At 53.5% G+C, this 22,391-nt stretch overlaps 1 protein-coding gene across 1 annotated transcript; it reads right to left on the reverse strand.

Annotated features, from left to right (window-relative positions):
- Nucleotides 1–2,707: 2,707 nt before the first annotated feature.
- Nucleotides 2,708–21,815, reverse strand: COLGALT1 (collagen beta(1-O)galactosyltransferase 1; the record flags this gene model as incomplete). The annotated part of the gene is made up of 12 exons (XM_079704043.1): nt 21,505–21,815; nt 20,073–20,183; nt 19,215–19,332; nt 14,105–14,239; nt 12,755–12,959; nt 11,202–11,321; nt 6,448–6,524; nt 6,268–6,374; nt 5,867–5,999; nt 4,234–4,361; nt 3,197–3,403; nt 2,708–2,975 (listed from the first exon to the last, which is right to left on the reverse strand). Exons 1-12 carry the CDS (start codon nt 21,765–21,767, stop codon nt 2,708–2,710), a joined length of 1,872 nt encoding a protein of 623 aa, XP_079560169.1. The 5' UTR covers nt 21,768–21,815.
- Nucleotides 21,816–22,391: the final 576 nt, after the last annotated feature.

Genomic DNA, 22,391 nt, shown 5'->3' on the forward strand with positions numbered 1-22,391 from the left:
AATGTACCTGAGGGACAAAATCCGCACCACCCCCCCACCACAAAATTGAGATCCACCAGGTTAAAATAAGATTTGGAAACATGACATGTTACACATGTAACGGTAACACATGAGAAATGACTCCAGTGTTCTACGAGAGGGGACTGGTTAATAAACTGGGATCATCCACCCTCGCGGATACATGATGAATAGCTAAGATTTAACAAGAAAACACGGCAGCCTCTACTGAAACTTCAAGGGCGCATTTCTGTTAACCCAGCAATCCCACCTGTATTGACTTACCCAACTGAAATAAAAACTCCAGGAGAAAAGATGGGTTGTATAATACTGTTCATTGCCAGGCCATGATATTCTTCCATCAGGATGACTGAATAAATAAATGCTGGTCCATCCTGATCACAGCCTATTTTATTGTATGTAACAATCCAAAAAGAGCTGGTAGACATCTGCGCTGATTAGAATGTCTACAATATGTTGTTAAATTTAAAAAGAAAGTTGCTGAAAAAAATCCGGGTACAATTTGATCCCATGTTTATGAAATTAAAATGTGTTGTGTGGGAGAAAAAGAAAAAAGCAGGTTGTAACAGAGTTTATGTAACACGAATCCTCTTTTTCAAAACATGTATATATTTGTACCATGCAAATGGGTAAGACTGAAAGGTTTGTCACTAAAAAGTCAGGAGTGGTTGTCTCTCAGGACGTGTGATTTAATTTTGCTTTTTTTGGTTTGCTTAGCTGTATGTTCTCATTTTTCCACAAGGATCACACACCATCTGTTATTTTGTAAAAGACTCGCGTATATGCCTGCACACCCTAAAAGGGCTTGAGAATCTCGAGAACCCTTATTTGATCCAGAAAATTCAAATGCTGTTGAGGGTGGATAAATGCCCCACCTCCCTCGCCCCTGGGGTGGGACCGCTCTGAGGTGCATGCTCTATGCTGCCCCTGCCCCCCAGTTGCCTCCCACCCCCACCCCGCCGAGTCAATTGCTCACTGGCATCCCCTGCAGGGCTCCTTCCCTCCCTGCCTCACGTCCCCACTGCCATCAGGGTTTCCTGGGGTCACCTCTCGGATAATTCAAATCCTCATCTTGGGGTCTGTTTTCTGGAGACTCCAAACTATGACAGCAGCCCTCTTCATTCTGTTATTTGACCCCACAGGATAGAATGAGGTTGACCATCTGTTGTCCCCGGGCTATTCTGGGGAAGTTTTATGGGGCACAATGGAATCCCAGGGTCTCACTCCCCCCGCCGCACCTGGTTTCCTCCCACATCTTGGCCTGAAACAGGGAGGCGGGGAATGTGGGTGGTACACAGGTGGTGGGCAGAGCACTGGGCCAAGAAGGGAACAGAGACGTGAAAACCAACCAGGAACATTTAATACAAAAATAAGCAAGTTATCCAGGACCCGACCCAGACAGCAGTTAGCTATCCCTCAGAGAATGAGGCACCGCTGGCGGGCTCTGACATTCGTTTCAGGCTGAAGACCCAGCGAGTCCTCCAGCCTGTGCCGGGGGACGTTCTGCCCAGGCCGTGGGTAGCGCCCCAGTGCAACGGAGCCCACGCGAGGCCCCAGACGCATGATCCCACCAAAGGCTTGGACAGAGGAACCCCATGGAGCAGGCAGAGACCACAGCTGACGTGCAGGGCAGGGCGGTCAAGCAACTGAGACCAGGAGTGGGAATGGGAGACCCCGACCCCAGCTTCACCCCTCACCCCCTCCAGGGGGGCCGGGTCTAGCAGGGGGGCCTTGCATGAGGACATGGGGTTGCTGGAACCCATGGCTGCCCCTGGCAAAGGAAGAGCCACCCCCTCTCCTGGGCGGTGGACAAGGGATGTTATCTGCACACGGCTCGGGTGACGGGGGGTGGGGGGAAATGAGGAATCAAACTCAGTCAACCCCACTGGGAGTCCATGAGGTCAGGCACACAGCCAGCACTCAATAAATGCTTGCTGCATGAAGAAATGAAAGGACTCCTTCATCTCTGTTGGTGATCAGATGCTGACTGAACAGCTGTCATCCTGTTTTGTATCACCAGTGCCCGGCACACAGGAGATGCTCTCTGGATGTGTGGGGAAGAAACCACTTAGGAGTGAAAAGCACCTTGTTTATCTTCAGCCCTAGCACAAAACTCAGCTCCCAGCACACAGCAGGCACTCAATAAATGCACCGAGTCAGTAAGGACTTTTGTGTCGCAAGTACCAGGCACATATTAGGTGCTCAATATGTGTCTGAATAAATGAAAGTTTACCTCACTAGTCCCAGAGCCTGGAATGGTGCCCAGCATACAGTAGGCACTCAATAAATACTCAAATGAATTCAAACAGTGAATGTGTATCACTAGCGCCTGCTTCTTGATGGGGGATCAATAATGCTTGATGACTGGATCCATCACTGAGGGAGGGAATAATCATGCCTCATTCACTACCAGAACACAGGAACCTGGGACCCAGTAATCGCTTAAAGTGTTGTGCGCACGAACTGTTGCCACCCAATCCACCTGTTCCTGGCATACAGTAGGCACCTCCGTTAATGCTGCCTGCATGCACGTGATTGCTGAGCAAGAGCTGGCTGGACGCCGCCCTGTGTGGGGAGCCCTCCTTGGCCTGCCAGGGGTCCACAGGGGCCCCGCTGTCCCCGGCGGGTGTGCGGGGGCCGGGCCAGCGACAGGCTGCTTTGGATTCATGGCCACCACCCCTCAGAGCTCTCAGAGCTCATCCCGGGCAGCGCTGTCCAGGGGGGACTGCAGCACGTCAGAGTTCTTGGCCTCGCGGCTCAGGGCCTGCTGCTCCCGCATCTTCTGGGATTTGGCCCGGTCCCAGTCGGTCTTGACGTGCTCGTTGTTCCACACGACCGAGGTCTCCGTGTCGCTCACGTACCCGTCGTCCCCTGTGTAGTGTGTGGGGTAGACGAGCAGGGGCTCCACGGAGAAGGCGCACAGGTCCCGAGGGGAGAAGTGGGCCTTGTATTCAGACCTGCAGGGGAGGAGGGGCACAGGGGCCGCAGTGGGTTGGGGGGCAAGAGACGAATGGAGACAGAAGTGGGTGGCAGGGGGAGGGCGGCGGCTAGGGACCAGATGGAGGAAGAAGCAGGCAGAGGAAAAGCCACCTCTCTGGGACCCACGAGCCTCACGCCCCCCCCGGGCCTGCTCCACAGCGAGACCCCAGCCCACCTGCCCACCACCACTCCCTCTCACACTGGATGCTTGTCGAACATGACCGGCAAGAACTCGTCCACGGGCAGCATCTTGGAGAGTGGCCGGGCAGCCAGCAGCTTGCGGGCGCCTTGCAGGGAGATCACGTAGGCCAGCGTCCAGTACGAGTAGTCGGCCTCCACCAGGTTCCTCACGCGGGGCACAACCTTTTCGGGGTGCTCCACCTGCATCCGCTTCCGACCCACGTAGCTGGGGTGCAGAATGGGGGCCCAGTCACCTTCGTCCCACCTGCCCACCCAAGAATGCTAACGCACAGATCCACGGAGCCCGTGGTGGGTGAAGAGCAATGAGGAGGCTGGTGTGGCTGGACTGGGGTGAGAGCAGGCCCACAGGGGTCTGGGGCCGCAGGGAGGGGAGTGGGCTTTTTCTGAGGGCACCAGGGAGGGTGTGGAGCTGGGGAGGCTGTGCCGCAGGAAGGAGAGCGGAGCTGAGAGGGGAGCTGCTCTGGGTTCAGAGGGCTGTGAGGCAGGTGGGCAGGAGTGAAGGGGAGAAGCTACTGCTCCTATCAACAGCAGGGTCCTGAGTCTGAGGCCCAGAACCCAGATCAGGGCCCTGCACATGGTGCTAGGGGCAGGGGTGGGGTGGCGAGGATGAACCAACCCACCTACATGGGATTCCAAGGGACTGTTCCAGAAATATGCTGGCCATACTCTACCTAGCACTGCTCTGAGACCCAGGCTCCCGTGGGCATACCCCACTCAGCCAAGCCCCCAGGCTTCTGGCCCTGCATCCAAGCTCGGATCAAACCCACCCCAGGCCACACCCCAAGTTCTTTAGCCACGTCCCCAGGCTTCTGGGTCAAATCTTAGCCTTATTCTCTACCCCACAGGCTCCAGTCAAGTCTCCAAACCCTGAACGAGCTGGCAGGCTTCCACCAGGTCCCTAGACTTCTGGGTCAAGAACAAGTCCTCCTGCCAAGCTCCCAAAAGTTGGCCCAACATATTAACCTGCAAAGGCCCTCTGACCTAGAGGCTCTAGGCCACACCTTTGAATTCTGGCCCCTCCCAGGCCCCACTCACATGAGGTCCCAGTCCAGACCCTCCCGCTCCACATCCTGCATAAGGTTCATTAGGCGCCTCTTGAAGAAGATCTCGAAGCGCAGGTCGTCCTCGAACACGAGTGATTTCTGCAGCCTGCGGTCCACAACCTGAGGGAGGAGGCCCTGCTGAGATCTTGGAGAGATCAAAGCCAGGCCTGACCCCGGAGCCAGTTCTGCTTAAAAGCTCTGGGGCACCAGGAGAAAAGCAAACTACCCCCCACCCCAACACACACCACCACCAATTTGTTTGTTTTTTTTTTTGCGGTACGCGGGCATCTCACTGTTGTGGTCTCTCCCGTTGCAGAGCACAGGCTCCGGACGCGCAGGCTCAGCAGCCATGGCTCACGGGCCTAGCCGCCCTGCGGCATGTGGGATCTTCCCGGACCGGGGCACGAACCCGTGTCCCCTGCATTGGCAGGTGGACTCTCAACCACTGCGCCACCAGGGAAGCCCACCACCACCAATTTGGATCTACCTCCTGGCCAAAACTTCCTCCTCACAACTTGGCAGCAGATTCCACAGCCTTACTTCAGCCTGGCTGCTCCTTCCCAACCCAGGGCCTGGGCCTACGCTGTGCCTTTGACACAGAGCACCCTTCCCCCACACAGCAGCAGGTAGGTTCCCTCTCACCCTTCTGGCCTTAGCTCACCTGTCACCTACTCAAGAGGTCCTCCCTGACTATCACCCAAAGCTGCCAGTTGAGGATAATTCATAACCCTGGGCCTCTCCTGTAGATGCCTCTCACTTATTTCATTGTCATTCATTTCTTTGTGGATTATCATCAGTCTCCCCACCTCCCAGGGCTGTGAGCCCTCTGAAGGGGGCTGGGTCTATCTTGGTGGCTGTCGTGTCCCCAACACCAGCAGCAGGCTGGGCACACAGTAGGTCCTTGACAAATGTTCCCAGAATGAATGAACTAGAGAATCTTCACAACTGCCCCTGTAGTTGTGACTCCATCACCTGGGGAAACTGAGGCTCAGATTGGGAAATGCCTTCCTTGCTCACAGAGCTCACCCCTCTCAGAGGCAGGACTGGACTTGAACCTGGATCCCCTCTGGCTCTACAGCTACCTGGACACCGCAATCCCTGCCCCATGACCTCCATGATGAATATCAGAAAAGGAGGGCAACCTGGCTGAGCATCTGTCGCCTCCAACACCAAATGCCCCATCTGGCCTCACACCTGTTGGTCCCAGGTTCCAGTCCGTGCCTGGCATCCTCGCCCATCATAACCTTTCCTTCCAAGGGTGTGTGATGAGCCTCTGGGGCTAATGGGGTACCAATGTGTGGGGTCTGCATTAGTTATCGTTGCCATGGCTATTACTCCTACTAGTAAGCTTTGAGCACGGTGCCCAGGCTCTAGATGTTTGACAGCGGGTGGACATGAAGAGGTTTCTCTTGGAGGTCCTGAGCCTCAGACCCTACCTGTTTCTAGAGTCAGGCCTAACCCTCCCCAGACTCAGGCTCCACATCTGCACAGGAGAAGGACAGCAGTTCAACCACCCAGGGTTCAGGTGACACATTCACCAAAGAGAGAAGACTGTCTGGGATGCAGGTGATTCCCTCCTTGAGCTGTAAAGAAGGCTGAGGGGCCTGCCCCACTGCGGGACCCACCTCTTTCCAGATGTTATAGTGGCTGAGGAAGCAGCCCAGTTCGCCCTTGGTGAGGGGCCGCCCGTGGTAAGGATCCCGGTAGCCGGGCAGCATCTGGATGCCTAGTGCCTCTACCTGGCTAGTGTTCATGGCTCTGCAAGGGGGGACAGGAGGGGGTCAGTGGAAGACTCTCTCTGCCCACAATTCCACCATTAGCGACATTCCCCCTTGCCACCCCGTCCCCCCAGCCTGCGCACCCCTCTTGGACCCAATGTGGGCTGCCAGGGCGTGGTCTACACCATGTGCGCAGACCTGCCAGCACCCCGCGCAGGGTCGTACTCACATCCGCTCCACAGCCGCCACCCACCAGGTGCACACACCCACACGTGGAGCCACCCCTCCCTCAGCGGGGTGGGACTCACTTGCCGTCCACAGCCTCCACCAGCCTGCACTCGATCTCCTGCTCCTGCAGCGCGCGCAGCATACGTTCCCGTCGGTCCTGCCGTCGCTTCAGGTTGATCATGAAGACCTGTGGCCCAGAGCCTCGGTTGGACCCTCCAGGTCAGCCCCCGGCCCCACCCCTGAGGGAAGGCCCAGCCTACCTCGTCAAAGCCCATCTTGTCTGGCATCTTGGTGGGCACCGAGATGAACCGCGAGGGCTCCGCGGGTGGGTGCTTCACTGGGCGGCAGAGAGAAGCCGAGGGGTCACGGGGGTCATTGGGAAGTGGGGGGTGTCCAGCCTCTTTCCAACGCCCCCTCCCCACCCTCTGCGTGGCTCCCTGTCATCCCGAGCTCCTCAGCCTGGTGCTGGAGACCCTGTCTGACACAGCCCCACTCACAACATCATTGCTAGTCTCTCTCCTCCACCTCCCACCCACTCTGGCTGTTGGCATTGCTCCAGACTTACCCATCCCCCATTCCTACCTCTGGACCTTTGCACATGCTGGGCCTCTACTGAAATACCCTTCCTTCCTCCCCTCCTCCCCCTGAGTTATCAGCTAAGAGGCCTTCTGGGACGGGGCAGGGGGCGGGCGGGTGGCAGCAGAGGAGTCTCCTGACCTCCCCAGGCTGTCAGGTACCTCTTCGGGGGTCCCCAGAGCGCCTGGGCTTCCGTCAAAGCCTCATTCTGCTGTCCTACCTCCCCGGCTCCCTGATTATCTCCCATGAGCTCTGCCAGACAGATACCAGGTCTGTCCACTCACACTGGCTCCCTTCGCCCAACACAGAGCTCGGCACAAACTCATAAAATGAACAAAGGAATGACTTTCCTCATCTACAAAATGGGCTAATAAATCTCTCAGAGGTTTATGTCATGATAAGATGCCGTGAAATCACACACATTGTTTTGGCTTAAACTGTATCCTCCCCAAAAAGATACTTTGGCATCTTGACACCCCGGTACCTTAGAATGTGACCTTATTTAGAAAATAGGATCTTTAATGAGGTCATTAGGGTGGCTCCTAAGCAGTTTGACTGGGGTTCTTATAAAAATGGGAAATTCGGATACAGAGACACACAGAGAGGGTAGATGGTGTGAAGACACACAGGGAGAAAATGGCCATGTGACTGGAGTGACACATCTATGAGCCCAGGTATGCCAAGAACTTCAGGGTGTTCGCGATCATTCCGCTTTTAGCTGCTGTGAGAAGTGCTCAGACCATATCCCCGGGGCCCTGTCTTGGTACATCCCTGACGGTTTCCCACAGAAGGATCAGATCCACAGGGGACTGTGAGCCTGGTGAGGCTCCTGGTGAGGCTCCTGGTCATCTACCAGGCTGGCCCAGAAAAGGTGAGTGTGGCATCTGCCTCCCCAAGAACAAAGGCCCTGTGTGAGCTCAAAGGACAGATACAGGCCCCTCTGTCTGGGAGAAGCCTGGGCGAGGCCCAGGGTCAACCTGGCACCTCCCACCTCACAGCCTGGGCCTCCTCCAGGACACTGTGCCCTGGGGTTTCTTCCTATCCAGGGCCCATCACAGCTCCCTGCCACCCACTGTCCTCCTCAGGGGAGCCTAGGACCCAAGGGCAAGGCTTTGGGATCTGAAGGCCCAAATTCAAATCCCAGGTGCCCTTTCCCTCTCTTTCTCAGCCTCTGCCTGCCCGCTTGTGTGTGGATGGTGAAAGAACCTGCTGATGGGAAGTGGGGGTATCTCTTCATTCTTTCTTATCAGTTCTGGGAAAATGGAGCATATTAGGTCCAGAAGAAGCAACACAATGCAGCCTTTCCAGAGAGCCATGTCAAAAAATGTAACACCCCCTAGACCCATCATAGGGTGAAGAATTAAACTTGACCACAGAGAGGTCTGGCCTTTGCTCCCAGCTCCTGGGAAGTTGAAGCCCTTGGAAATGTCTTTGTTTCTCTCAGGGCTTGGGCCATACTGGGTATGTATGCCAACAGTGTGATTTAGGGTGGAGGTCTTGGGCTACTTGGTATTGGCTCAGTTTCTGCAGGGACTGGAGATGGAGGTTAGCCACGTGGCAATCATCTGTATCTGTGTGTAGGAGCCCCAGTAAAAACCCTGGACATGGAGGCTTGGGAAGCATCCCTGGTTGGCAGTACACCATGCATGTTGTCACATACTAGTGCTAGGAGAAGCAAGCACTGTCCATATGACTCCATGGGAAGGGACAGGGACAACAGGAATCTGTGCTTGGAACACTCCTGGATGCTGCCCCATGCACCTTTTCCCTTTGCTGATTTTCATTTGTGTCCTTTGGCTGTAATAAATTGTAACTGTGAGTATAATCGCTTCCAGTGAGTTCTGAGTCCCTCTCATGAGTTATCAAACCTGAACATGGTCTTGGGGACCCCAGATTTTGCAACTGGTATAAGAAGTGAGGGCAACCTTGTGGATATTCCCTAACTTTGCACCCACTGATGCATGTCTAGACCTCTCTCGCACATGGGAAAAATGGGAAACGCCCCCCATGCCACTCAGGAGAAGACTGGTAAAGTGACATATGACACAGCCAAGAGTGAATAAATCTGTGGCTGAACATCTACATGGAATACTACGCAGCAAGACAAGAGAACGAGCCACAGCCACACGCAGCAGCCGGTGACAGCAAAGACGAGGACACTGGGCAGAAGACACCGCACTTGAGCAGCTTGACTGATGTGAAGCACAGAAAGGGAAAAAACCCGTCAGCTGGTGGAATCACGACAGTGGGGGACCCCGGGGAGGGCCAGAGCCTGGCCCGTGTCTGGTGACAAGGCTATTAAAAACAGAGAATGGTGAGCTCTGAGAGGGAATGCAGGCTTCCTCACCGTTTTCCACGTACCTTGCCCTATGCACCTCTTGCATCTGGCTGTCCCCGAGTTGTCTGCTTTTAGATAAGGGTATTTTTTGGTTGTTTATTTTTTAATTGGGCACAGATTGGTCAATAAAAACATGATAACATTGAAAAAAAATTTTTTAATAAAAAATTTAAAAATAAAATAAAAACAATCATCATGCTGCACACATATGACCTGTCACTGCTGTGTATGCTAAAACTCAAAGAACAGGATTTACACTGAGCCAAGTTTATGGGGCCAACTGGGAAAGACACCCCATTGTCCATGAGCAGATAGGGAAGGAAGTTGCTGGATTCCCCACACACAGAGGGCATCGCTCTGAGCTTTTCTGTAAGCTTGAAATTTCATTGTAAGAAAGACTTTTTTCTTTTTTGGGCCATACCGCATGGCTTGCGGGATCTCAGTTTCCTGACCAGGGATCAAACCTGTGCCCCCTGCAGTGGAAGCGCAGAGTCTTAACCACTGGACCGCCAGGGAAGTTCCGAAAGATTTTTGAACACATGAAAAATCACATGCACAGCCCGGGAACAGGTACCCACACAGAGGTGGAGAAAAAAGGTGGTTTTCACTAGAACTGTAAGGAAGGATTTACACAAATATCTGAAACCTCCAGACCCTCCTTCCGTCTGTTCTGTGTGATTTGCTCTGGCGCTTGAGAAACAAAAATATTCACGCTTCTGTTGTGCCTTCCGTTTATAACGGCAGCGTAAACAGTCTTCTGACCAAAAATAACAACGGAAATATAGTGAAAAGTTAAACTAGGAAAACTATGGCAGCCTGGAGAAGCTTCTCAGGGTCCGCTCGCCCACAGGACTTGGCAGGAGGCAGAGACCTACTTCTTATGACTACAGCCTGGTGGGTTTGCCAGGCTGAGCCTGGGCAACTGCATGGGACGGACACTTGGGTGTTGCGGGGGTCTTCACCCTGATGACCTTGCAGCCTCCAGGTGTCACCTCAAAAGACCCCAAAGCCCCCACAAAACAAGGCAGGGTGTCATTCCATCTTCAGCCACAAGGGGGAGACACAGGCAGAACCTTCTAGAAACGGATCAGAGCCGGGCCCGGGGGTTGGGGCACGGACTGAACCTCAGGGCAGGGGCCTGGCCCTCCAAGGCCCTCTCCATCTGTGCAGTGGGAGGAACAGCCATGCTGCTTCCCAGGCCTTCACAGGGATGTGGTCAGCACAGGGCAAGGCCCCCATGGAAGAGGATGCCGTACCACTGTCCAGTTGCTTCAGAGACCCTCAGCCGGGGCAGAATCCCCTCCTCAAGCAGCATCAATGGCAGCTCGGCCCTATGTGTTCAGCCCACCTCACCAGAGGGACAGCTGCTAGTTTAATAGTCTACGGATTTATATGTATATGTGTTAGAAAGACATGAGCTTGCAACCACGGTAAAAATATGTAGTCTCCTTTTAAAAATGTATTCAAGTTAAAAAAAAAAAGTGTCCGTTAAGATAGATATTAAACAAACAATAGTGGGTCTGGAGGTTGGCAGGGACATGAGTGACAAAATGGCCCGAAATGGCTGTGTCCTAGATGCTGCCACACACATGCAGGGTCATCAGTGAAATCTGCTGCCCTCACTGCTCCTACACTCTCCATGGCTCCTGACTGCCCCGGGGGAAAAGGCCCACTCCTCAGCCGAATGTCTGAGGCCCCCGTCCTGGCCCTGCCTGCCAGCCCTGCCCAGCTCACCAGCCCCACTTCTGTTCCACCGACCTCACCTGTTTCCTGAGCTCACAGCCCCTCCAGCCTCCCAGCCTCCGCATGTGCTGCTCCCTCCGGTTGCAATCCTCTTATCGGCTAACTCCTACTTACCCTGCATTTTAATGCCACCTCCGCCAGAAAGCCCACCCTCATTTCCCCGAGCATGCCGTGCACAGCTGCATGCAAGCCAGCACTCTGTGAGAGGGCAGACAATCGTCCACCTGTACCCACTGGGTTCCCAGTGCCCGGCGAAGAGACTGGCGCCCAGCAGACACTCAGTCAGTGTTCACAGATGTGAGATGGCAGGGAGAGGGAGGCGACTCAGCCCTCCCAGGTTGGCGCAGGCAGACTCACCCATGACCTCCAGCTGCACGTGCATGAAGCTCTCGGCCTCATCCTGGAGGGTGCTGTGTGCCCGCAGTGGCACCGGCAGAAAGCCATACACCTCCTTGTTGCAGACGTACATCTGGACCTCTGGAGCCAAGGAAACAACAATCAAAATTGAAAACAGAGCAATAAGGCAGTGGAGGCAACCTCCGAACAGAGCATTAGCCTCACAGCCCAGCATGGGGCCAGAGTGTAAATGGGTCCAGCTGTTCCCAGCAACCGGCAGAGAACCCCCCACCTCCGTGCTCCATCTGGGAATTGGAGTCAGAACAGGGGTTCGCAGTGCCAGGAAAGAAGAAAAAAACTCCAGAACTGTTAACGAGCGCCTTGCACCGGTACTGACTCAGTCCCTGCAGGATTCCATGACAAAGCAAACCACAAAACTGCGGGTGAACAGTAAAGATGCACATTTATGCACAAAAATGAGATGCAGTTGGACAAACCATGAGTTACATTGTCTCTGTGTTAGTCCTTTTCTGAATGGTTTCAAATTTTATAATGAGTATGGATAAACCCAACGAAAACGATTTTCATTGAAGGGCCAGATAGTAAGTATTTAGGTCTGTGGGCCAAACAGTTCTGTCTCAACAACTCAAGTCTGCCTTTGGACCGTGCCCAGAGAGGGCGTGGAAGCTCTGCGCCCCTTCCCCCAAACCTTGCCCTGTGCATCTCTTCCTCTGGGTTGTTCCCGAGTTATAGCCTTCTATAATAAACAGTAACCTAGTGAGTAAACAGGTTTCCCGAGTTCTGTGAGCTGCTCTTGCAAATTAGCAGAACCCAAGGAAGGAGTCGCAGGAACCTTTGATTTCTAGTCATTTGGTCAGAAGCACAGGTGACAACCTGGACGTGCAATCAGCATCTGAAGCGGGGTGGGGGACATAGTTTTGTGGGACTGGGCCCTTAACCTGTGGAATCTGAGGCTATCTCCAAGTAGACAGAGCCAGAACCGAGTTGGAATTGAGCTGAATTCTCAGACACCCTGCTGGGGTCCCAGAATTGCTTGTCGGTGTGGGGAATACACCCTCACCTCCAACCTACACACATAGGAATTGGGTCCAGGAACCCAAAAGATATTCTTAGCTTGCATCCATATGAAAACAGATAGTGGGCTGGATCTGGCCCATGGGACATAGTTTGCTGACCCGTGGTTTAAAAATAAATGACAGGTCAGTATATGGCTATGTTTTCTTCCTCTCTAAACTTTTATTTTTTGCCTGAAGTATACGACTAGGGAACAATTATGCTCAACCACAGATATTTGGGGGAATACAGGAAAATATCAAGATGGAAATAACTTTCAATAAGAAGATCTTAAAGACCTGGGGAGTGAAGCCACCCAGCAAAGCCAGGGCTGGAGAGAGAACGGGTCCTGGGGATATCATCTGAACACCTGGATACAGCTGCACCTGAAGTCATCGCTGCACCCTGCAGTTCTGGTTCTGTGAACCTTCTGTGGGCTCAGCACTGGTCCCAAAGAAGCAGAGAGACACCCCATGATGGCAAACCCCCTGTGGACTCACCTGCCTGTTTGCAGGAGAAGGCAAATACAATGATGTCGTCGAAGGACCACGTATAGTCAGGGTGGGGAGGGTAGAACGCCAAGTTCCTGGATGCCGCCTTCCTCAGGTCAATCAGGAAGGTCGAGTGCACCATGGGGACTGCAAAGCAGCCCCGGCGGTCCCGCTTGCGGATGGGGATGTAGGCAGGCGTGCGCTTGTAGTAGCCCTGTGGGGAGGCGGGCAAAGTTTTGCATGGGGGTCCCTAAAGGTGAGGCTGGAGGCCCGGGACAACAGGAGGCACAGAACACCTGGAGAGTAAGACTGGGTGCCAGTTTCTGGCTGTGGTGGGCATTTCCTGAGTGCAGGGCTCTGAGCAGGGCCTGTCAGTCTCCAACCCCAGAGCCTCAGTTTCTGGGCAATGGCACAGAAACACAGGGAAACAGTCAGTCATTTGCAGACCCAGCTCAATACTTCTGATCAGAAAAGCAGCATTTGAGAAAGGAAATTAAAAAGCTGAAAAAGGGACTGGATATTTGAGATCCTTTGATTTTAAAATTAAACATCAGAAGTGGGACTTCAATAAAGTCGGGGGGCAATCTTGCAGAAAGATTTTTTTTAAAGCTTCTGGAACAGTCCTCTCCCTTTCTCCTACCCTTTACGAACTGGAATTGTTAGCATATAACATTTAGATTTCTATGACATACTTTAAAAGATAGAAACCACTGAATTATTCACTTTAAAATGGTGAACGTTGTATTTTGTGAATTACAAATCAATTCAAAACAAAAAGACAGGAGGAGATAGGATGGGTCAGCATCCTGGCTCTAGCCACCCAGCCCCCTTCCCCTGGCACAGCCCTGCTCCATCACGGGCCCCTCACTCTCCCTGGCTTTGCCTAAAACCCCACCCTCATCACTGGGTGGGACAATCAGAGCCTGACATTTTCCTGACTTCAGTAATTGGTTCAGGGGTAGGAGGAGACTGGACAAGGCTCAGAGTAGACTTTGGCTGAATGCTGCTGAGATCATTCCCCAGGAGTTTGAAAATGAAGCCACGCAAGGGATGGAGGAAGAGGAATATTGTTTGAACACCTGGATCAAGCTGTGCCTGAAGTCCCACCCTGGCACCATCACGTCATAGCTATGTGAGGGCAGGCAAGTCACTTCCTCTCTCTGCATTTGTGTTTCTGCCTCAGTAATGGGTGTAGGGGCAGGGGGCACACAATCGTAGACCCTCCCTCAAGGTCTATTTAAGGATTATCACAATAGTGTTTATCAAATGCTCACCATGAGGCAGTGTGAGGATAAGTTAGACTCCAAATCCAGCCCCCAGAACCCCCAGGCCCCTGCCCTACCACGGTAACCCCCTGACCTGGGAGGTCATCCCACACCAGAAGTTGGAGTACGCGGCCCGGGAATCCAGCATGGGGGCCACCACCGTCTTGTTCTCAGCGATGAGCTGGGTCAGCATGTCAGGGTTGAGAATCAGGTTGTCCGCGTCCACAAACTGCAAAACACCCGACATGGCATCACTGTGGGCCGCCAGAGTGAGCCGGGCTAGGCCACAGCTTGGAGCAGCTGGGGCAGAGGCCGGAGCCCTGGGGAGGGGGGCACCTGGAATAGCATGTGCGGCCCTGGAAGCCACCTGCTCCTCAATGGACGGCTCTGCCCTAAGTCACCAGCAGAGTTCCGTTCACACAATGAAATACATGACACTGCAAGAGAAGGGACGGACCACACAGCACGAAGCGACACAAATGGGTCCCACACACGGTGCTGGCGAGCCACGGGAAGTGACAGCGGGTGCATCACGTGGCTCCTTTTATGGGAACTTTTAAGACGGGCAGCACTGGTCAATGAGGAGGACAGTCGGGGCTGGGAGGACCACACTTTTTTCTATGTAAGTTAAATGCCAACAAAAAAATTCGTAAAAATAGGATCTTTACATAAGGCTTTTTTTTTTTTAACACCTTGAATGTTGGGGTAAAAAGATGATAACTTGTTTGCTGCAGCCGGGAAGGAAACTCCCCAACCCATGAACAGGGTCATCGTGGTGGGGGGTGCCTGCTTGTCCCCCCAAAACCGTATGTCACCAACACCTTCCAGAAAGGCCACACCAGAATATTCATGGCAGGATTGCTCATCACACAAACTGGGAATGACCCAGGAGTCTAGCAGTGGAGAATCGGCTACAGAAACTTTGGCCCTGCCCTGCTGTCCCCTTGCAGAATGTGTCGAGACAACTGAAAAATCAAGCCACCGAAAACAATTAGGTAAGGACGTTCCTGTCTACAAGGACGTTCCTGTCTACCGGGATGTGAAAACACACACAGCATGATATATTATACAACTATTAGGAGGTGTTTTTTTTTTTAATGCACCTGGTCCACAGATATGCTTTCCGTTACCCATGCAGGGTTTTTCTGTGTTTTTTTAAAATTTATTTATTTAATTTATTTATTTTTGGCTGTGTTGGGTCTTCGTTGCTGCACGCGGGCTTTCTCTAGTTGCGGCGAGTGGGGGTTACTCTTCATTGCGGTGCACGGACTTCTCACTGCGGTGGCTTCTCTTGTTGCGGAGCACAGGCTCTAGGAGTGTGGGCTTCAGTAGTTGTGGCTCGCAGGCTCAGTAGTTGTGGCTCCCAGGCTCTAGAGCGCAGGCTCAGCAGTTGTGGCGCACGGGCTTTGCTGCTCCGTGGCATGTGGGATCTTCCCGGACCAGGGCTCGAACCCGTGTCCCCTGCATTGGCAGGTGGATTCTTAACCACTGCGCCACCAGGGAAGCTCCCCATGCAGGATTTTTAGAACGTGTGAATCACTTGCCATAAACAAGAGTAAAAACTAGAATCTCTGCCTTCTCCAGCAACATGGGAAGGGCATTCCCACGTGGCAAGCCCCAGCTGGAGACGGGAGCTGGCTGCCCCTTGGGACAAGCCGTGCGGTCCTGTTATGTTCCTGCCCAGACCCCTGTGGACATTTGAATTTGTGACCTTGGAATACAGATGCAGTGAAAACAGCCAGAACAGTCTGGCAGTTCCTCAGAAAGTGAAACATGGAGTTACGGCAATTCCAGTCCTAGGTACAGACTGAGAGAACTGGAAACAGGGACTCGAACAGACATCTGCACACCACGTTTATAGCAGCCTTATCCACAGAAGCCAAGCTGTGGAAACAACCTAAATGTCCACTGACGGATGAATGGATAAACAAAACGTGGTCCATCCATACAACGGAATATCACTCAGCCAGAAAGAGGAGTGAAGCACTGACACATGCTACAACCTGGATGAACCCTGAAAACATCAGGCTGAGTGAAGCCAGACCCAGAAGGCTACATAGCATATGATCCTGTTTATGTGAAATGTCCAGAACAGGCAAATCCACAGAAACAGACAGCAGATCAGCAGTCACCAGGGGCTGGGGGAGGGGATGCAGAGTGACTGCTCACGGGCACAGGGTTTCCTTTGGGGTGATGGAAACTAGTTTTGGAAGCACATAGAGGTGAAAAAACACAGCCAGAGAGTGAGCCTCTCTGGGAGGTACGACTACAAGGTATGATTTTTTTCTTTCTTTCCACGCTTCTTGTTGTTTCTTGTAAATTTTCTTACAAGTAACACCCACAGTGTTTGTAAAAAGAGAAAAAAAGAGGCCATTTTAATAATAATTTAGAAACACTAGACAAATGATTTCACATTCCAATATGGATTACTCAAGTCCCCAATTACAAAAATATACGGTATGTCAAAAGCTGCTTTGAGTTCTGAACCAAAACCTTGAGTTCCACCCAGGTTTGCTGAGAGAAAAAGGTGAAAACCAGCCAACGTCAAACCATGAAAGCAAAACCCAGGGAAGCAGACAAGGTGGCCCTGGGCTGGACGGTTCTGGGAGGTTCGAGTCCTACCTCTGTTCTTCACTGTTTCTGAGACTCCACCCAGCAGGCTGTCACTTCCCTCTCTAAGCCTCCACTTTCCCGTCTATAAAATGGTCTGAGAAGGCACCAACTCACAGGGATCCCAGGAGGAGCCTGTTCCATCCTTCCTCCTCCCAGGAGATGGCTCCGTCCTCCCCACAAGGTTCAGGCCAGGACGTGAGGTCCTTCAGGCACCCACACATCCAGCAGGGCCTGTCCCCTTGGCCTCAGAACGCATCCTGAACCCACAGCCCCAGACAGGCCCCCACCCTGGCCTCCTGCAGCACCCCCTCCTGCCCCACAGGCCCTGCTCCCCACGGCAGCCACAGGGACTTCAGAAAATCAGAAATCAGAAATCAGAACCTAGCCCTCTCCTGTTCACACACCCTCCATGGCTCCCCATTACCTTCAAAGGAAAAGCCACATCCCTCCCTTGGCCTGAATAGTCCGGCCCCCACCTACCGCCTCAGCATTACCCCCTCCATCACTCCACTCTGGGTACACTGGCCTCCTTGCCAGTCCTTGAATGCCCCAGGCTTGCTCCCTGCTCTGTTCCCTCTGCCCCGGACACTGGCCCCCAGCTCCCGCTGAGGCTGGCTCCTTGGTTCCTTCAGATCTCTGCTAGGACCCCTCCTAAGGGAGGCCCCCAATCCCTGGTACCTGTGGCTTTGACCTTATTTGGAAATTGGGTCTTTGCAGATGTAATTAAGATGTAAATTAAGATGGAGTTCATCCCTCCTACACTGTTGGTGGGAATGTAAATTGGTGCAGCCACTATGGAAAACAGTGTGGAGGTTCCTCAGAAAACTGAAAATAGAATTACCATATGATCCAGCAATCCCACTCCTGGGCATATTCCCAGACAAACCTGTAATTCAAAAAGATACATTCACCCCTATGTTCATAGCAGCACTATTTAAAATAGCCAAGACATGGAAACAACCTAAGTGTCCATCGATAGATGAATGGATAAAGAAGACGTGGTATAAATATACAATGGAATATTACACGACCATAAAAAAGAAAAAGTAATGCCATTTGCAGCCACATGGATGCAACTAGAGATTACCATACTAAGTGAAGTATGTCAGAAGGAGAAAGACAAATACCATATGATATCACGTGCAATCTAAAATACGGCACAAATGAACCTATTTACAAAACAGAAACAGACTCACATATATAGAGAACAGACTTGTGGTTGCCAAGGGGGCGGAGGATGGGGGAGGGAGGGACTGGGAGTGTGGGATTAGCAGATGTAAACTATTATACATAGGATGAATAAACAACAAGGTCCTACTGTCTAGCACAGAAAACTATATTCAATATCCTGTGATAAACCATAATGGAAAAGAATATAAAATAAATAAACAAATAAAACAATAATTACTTTAAAAAAAAGATGGGGTTCATAGTGGATTAGGGTAGGCCCTAAATTCAGTGACTGGTGACTTTATAAGGAGAAGAGACCACGTGACCACAAAAGCAGGGACTGGAGTGATGCAGCCACAAGCCAAGGAACACCTGGAGCCCCCAGAAGCTGGAAGAGGCAAGGAAGGATCCTCCCCTAGAGTGCAGCCCTGCCTGCACCTTGATTTACACTGCTGGCCTCCAGAGCTGCAAGACAATAAACCTGCATTGTTTTAAGCCCGCCAGTGTTGGTATTTTGTTGTGGCAGCCCCAGAACACTGATATATCATCAAGTGCCTTTCACAGCACTGGCCGCCTTCTGATATTTACTCACGCAGTTTTGTTTTCTGGTCACATCCACCTTTCCTGGGATGCTAGGAAGGTGGGGCTGAGCCTGTGCTGATCCTCACTGTGTCCCCAGGGCCCGGCACGAGGAGGGCACAGGGAGTGGACGATAGAAATATGCTGATTAATAAATTAAGAAGGTAGAGACCAAAGCTTGAGGTTTGGCACGTAGATGGAAACCCACCGCGGGCACTGTCAGGCTGGCATCACTGCATTCAACCTCCATGGCGAACCAGGCTCAGCTGTCAATGCCCTGCCCATCGCACCAGGGGAGGGGACCATGCCCAAGTCAAGGAGCCAGGCTGAAGGAGCTCACAGGAGACCCGTGATCTGTGGGCATGTAACCCAACATTGCATTCAAAACCTCAACCGGCCCCCTCTTCCCAGAAGCCCAGGAGGAGGAAGTGAAAGTCAGTGCTCAGCAGCTCAATGTCACCAACATCCCCCAGCCCCCGTCCCATCCTCCTGCTTCTCGGAGTGACCCAGAGGTCATCATCGTGGTTGCGGAGAGAACTCACATCACTGGTGATGCTGATAAAAGTGGAGATGACCCAAGTATGCAACTACAGGCGTTGGCTGGGGACACAAAAGCCCATTTGTTCCTGACGATTAAGAATCCAGGTGGCCAAGGATCAAATCCCAGCTCCTCCACTAACCTGCTGTGTTACCTCTGACAACTCACTTCCCCTCTCAGAGTCTCAGTTTCCCTTCTGTAAAATGAGGTTAAGGCTGGTCTCCGAATCCCACCACTCTGCCTTCCCTTGAATACCCCAGACCTTCGGCTGGGGACCCATGGGTTGGCTGGCCAAGAAACTCACCAGGATGTAATCGGCCCACATGTCCCGGGCCGATTTCAGGGCTGCCTGGCGTAACTTCATGACGTGCTCATAGCGTGAGTCAGACCAGTGTTTGGGGCCCTCCTCATCTGGGTAGGACCTGCAGAGAGGCAGCTGTGATGTGGGAAGCACAGGGCATTCTTGGAGCCCAGAGAGGGTTTGAGCTGGCTGAATGTGGGGTGGTCAGAGAGGGCTTCCTGGAAGAGGAGATGTGTAAGCTGGATCTGAAGGCTGGGAAGAAGCAAGGAGAAAATAGGAGAACGGAGGTGTGTCCCCAGTAGGGGGCACAGCATGTGCAAAGGCCCAGAGGAGAGGGAAAAGGGCCTCTACTGCCTTGCAGAGACATCCCTGATGGTGAGGGGGAGACACTAGGAGAGAAGACCCAAAGCACAAGAAAGCTCGGAGCCTGTCCTCCCAGACTCCTAAACTGGTCTAGGCAGTGGGTGGGTACAGAAATAAATCCTGAAAGAGTGAAACGAACTGAAGTCCACATCACTCAGGGGCTCATGGGGACACTAAGCAGCAGAGCTGATATTGCGGCTGAGTGACACAGGGAACAAAGCAGTGGGCGTCCACCACAAAGACCAAGGAATGAAGGAATTCCAGGTGGAGCGAACGGCAGGGGCAAAGGTCCAACGGGAGGCTTATGACCCACTGGTGAAGCTGAGGTGGGGTCAGAGTAGCCACAGCCAGCGCTGAAGGCTGCAGAGCTGGGCTAGAGCATCAGGGACTGGGGGCTGGGGACTGGCCCAGGATGACGGGGAGTCATGGAGGGTGTGTGAGCAGGGGCACAGCCAAGTCCAGCTGGGGGCAGGGGGCAGGGCAAGGCCTGACACTCACTTGGGCTCCTCTGCCGGCCGCCACTCCACAGAGTGGTACAAACTCTTCGTGGCCACCAGCCATTCCCGAAGCATGGCTGACGTGTTGTCTGAGTTGTGGTCCGTGGCCACCCTGCAGACAGAACAGGCCAGTGAGTGAAGTTAGGGAGACTCAGGCAGGAGGAGCAGCAGCAAGGCAACAAGGGCTCCCACGACCTGGCTGGGCCTCCCACCAGCTACATAGCCCTGGGCAAGACACTTTCGTGCTCCGTGCCCCAACTTCCTCATCTGCGACACAGGGGGTGAGGACACGGCCCACTTCACTGGGCTGTAGAGGGGATTAAACAAGCTAATTTTGGAAAAACACATTAGATGACGTTCGTACTATGGGGCATCAAGGATCTTATAACCACATTCGCTACTAAATATGTGAGATTTAATAAATATGTATATATATATCATGCAGCCCCGCCCCACCTTCCTCAATTCTCTCCTATGAGCAATACCACTTTGGAGTGGGCTGTGGTCACTCATTCATTCAACAAACATTTCTTAAACACCAACTGGGTGCTTGGATTATCCGGCCTGGAGGGAAAAGGAATATTTGGAAGTCTAGTTTGACCATCAGCTGAGAGTTATTCTCCCAAAAGAACTGTTATTTAGTCAACAACAAGGATAGCAACGATGACAATAATAACAGTAATGATAATAATAACCACAGCTCTGGTCACTGATGTCAGGCGCAAGGGCTTCACAATCAGTAACTTGTTCATCTTCAGAGACAACCCAACTAGAATTATATTACTATCCCCATTTTCCAGATGAAGAAACTGAGGTAGGAAGCAGTAAGTCACCAGTCAGGCTTGATCATGGCCCTGCCCCATTCTGCTTCTAGGAAGGATCCACTCCCCGCAACCTTCCGCCATCCGTCCCGTACCCCACCCACCCACTCCAGTAGTCAGAAGGCAGAAGGTCCGATTCAGGCTGGGTTCAGGGAGCAATACGGCAGCAGGAGCGTAAAGACGTTCAGTTAGTAGAAGTGCAATGTGGGCCACTGCAACGCCCCAACTGGGGGTGGGGGCGGGTTTTCAGGCTTCCCTTTGAAGCTGTGTGTGCTCCCAAGTGGATTGGCGGGTTAGTTCCGGGCAGTGTGGCACGGGTGATCCCGGATATGCCCTAATGGGGGGTCCAGAAGGCAGAGCTGTGGCCCGCCCCCCCCCCCCCCAAAGAGGCCAGCAGGCAAAGCGCCGTTCCGGCTGGTGCTAATGCGGCAGGGGGAAAGCAAGCAGGAAGGCACGCCTGGGTTTGGCCTGTCCTGATGGGAGACAGCAAGCAAAAGGCACGCGTAGGGCTGGCCCAACCCGCCCGGTGCCAGGAGAGCGGGCGGGGCGCGGCGTGGACCCGCCGGGATGGGGACAGCAGGCCGGATGCGGGGCCGCGGGCGCCGCGCTCACCACAGAGCTGTGCGGTCCCGGGGGTGCCGCAGCCGCTCGAGCGCGCCCAGCGTGGAAGGCAGCGCGTGGGCCGCGTTGCGCGCCAGCAGCGCGACGAGAACGCGCGGCGCCTGCAGCGGCGACTCCGGGCTCCAGCGCTCCTCTGGGAAGTAGGCGGCGGCGCCTGGCGGGCCCTCCAAAGGCGGCAGCGCCAACAGCAGCAGCAGTAGCAGCACCGGGAGGGGCCGCCCGTGCCCCCGGCACGCCCGTGGGGTCGCCGCCATCGCGCCACGCGTCGCCTTTAAGCCGCTTTTCTGCCGGCGGACGCGGACGGCGCCTTAAAGGGGCCGTCGGGACCCCGCCCCTGCCGCGCGCCTTAAAGGGGAGGAGAGCTCCTGGCGGAGCCGTCAGGGCCCGCCTCCAAACGGTCTTAAAGACACACAGTGCCTCCTACCCTCCTCAGCGGCCCGCTCGAAGTCAATCTGCAGGCCTGCCCGACAAGCCCAGCCGCCCCCGACCCCCCCACCCCAAGACGCTGAGCGCTCTGAACTTGGGTCTGTGCTGTAAAGGCGTCAGAGCTCAGAATCTGCCCTGCCACTGAGCAGCTGCTCCCGCCAGGATCCCAGCCTGATTCGCCATCCAACTTCCATTTGTATAAGACCGGCTGTGTCACGAGTCGAACCTGGAGAGTCAGGATCTGGTTTGGGACTCAAGATGTGAGCCTCAGTTTCCTCTGCTGCAACATGGGTTTTACCACTCTAGTTCTCGACCTCCCTGGGATGTCCTCAAGGGTTGTTGAGTACCAAGCGCGTGGGCCCTGGCGTCCCCAGACCTGGCTTCAAATCCAGTCCCCAAGTGGGCCGTCTGTGTGAGCCTCAGTTTGTCCATCTGTAAAATGGAGTCATAAC

The sequence above is a fragment of the Hyperoodon ampullatus genome (genome assembly GCF_949752795.1).
Source record: "Hyperoodon ampullatus genome assembly, chromosome: 4".
Lineage (NCBI taxonomy): Eukaryota > Metazoa > Chordata > Mammalia > Artiodactyla > Ziphiidae > Hyperoodon > Hyperoodon ampullatus.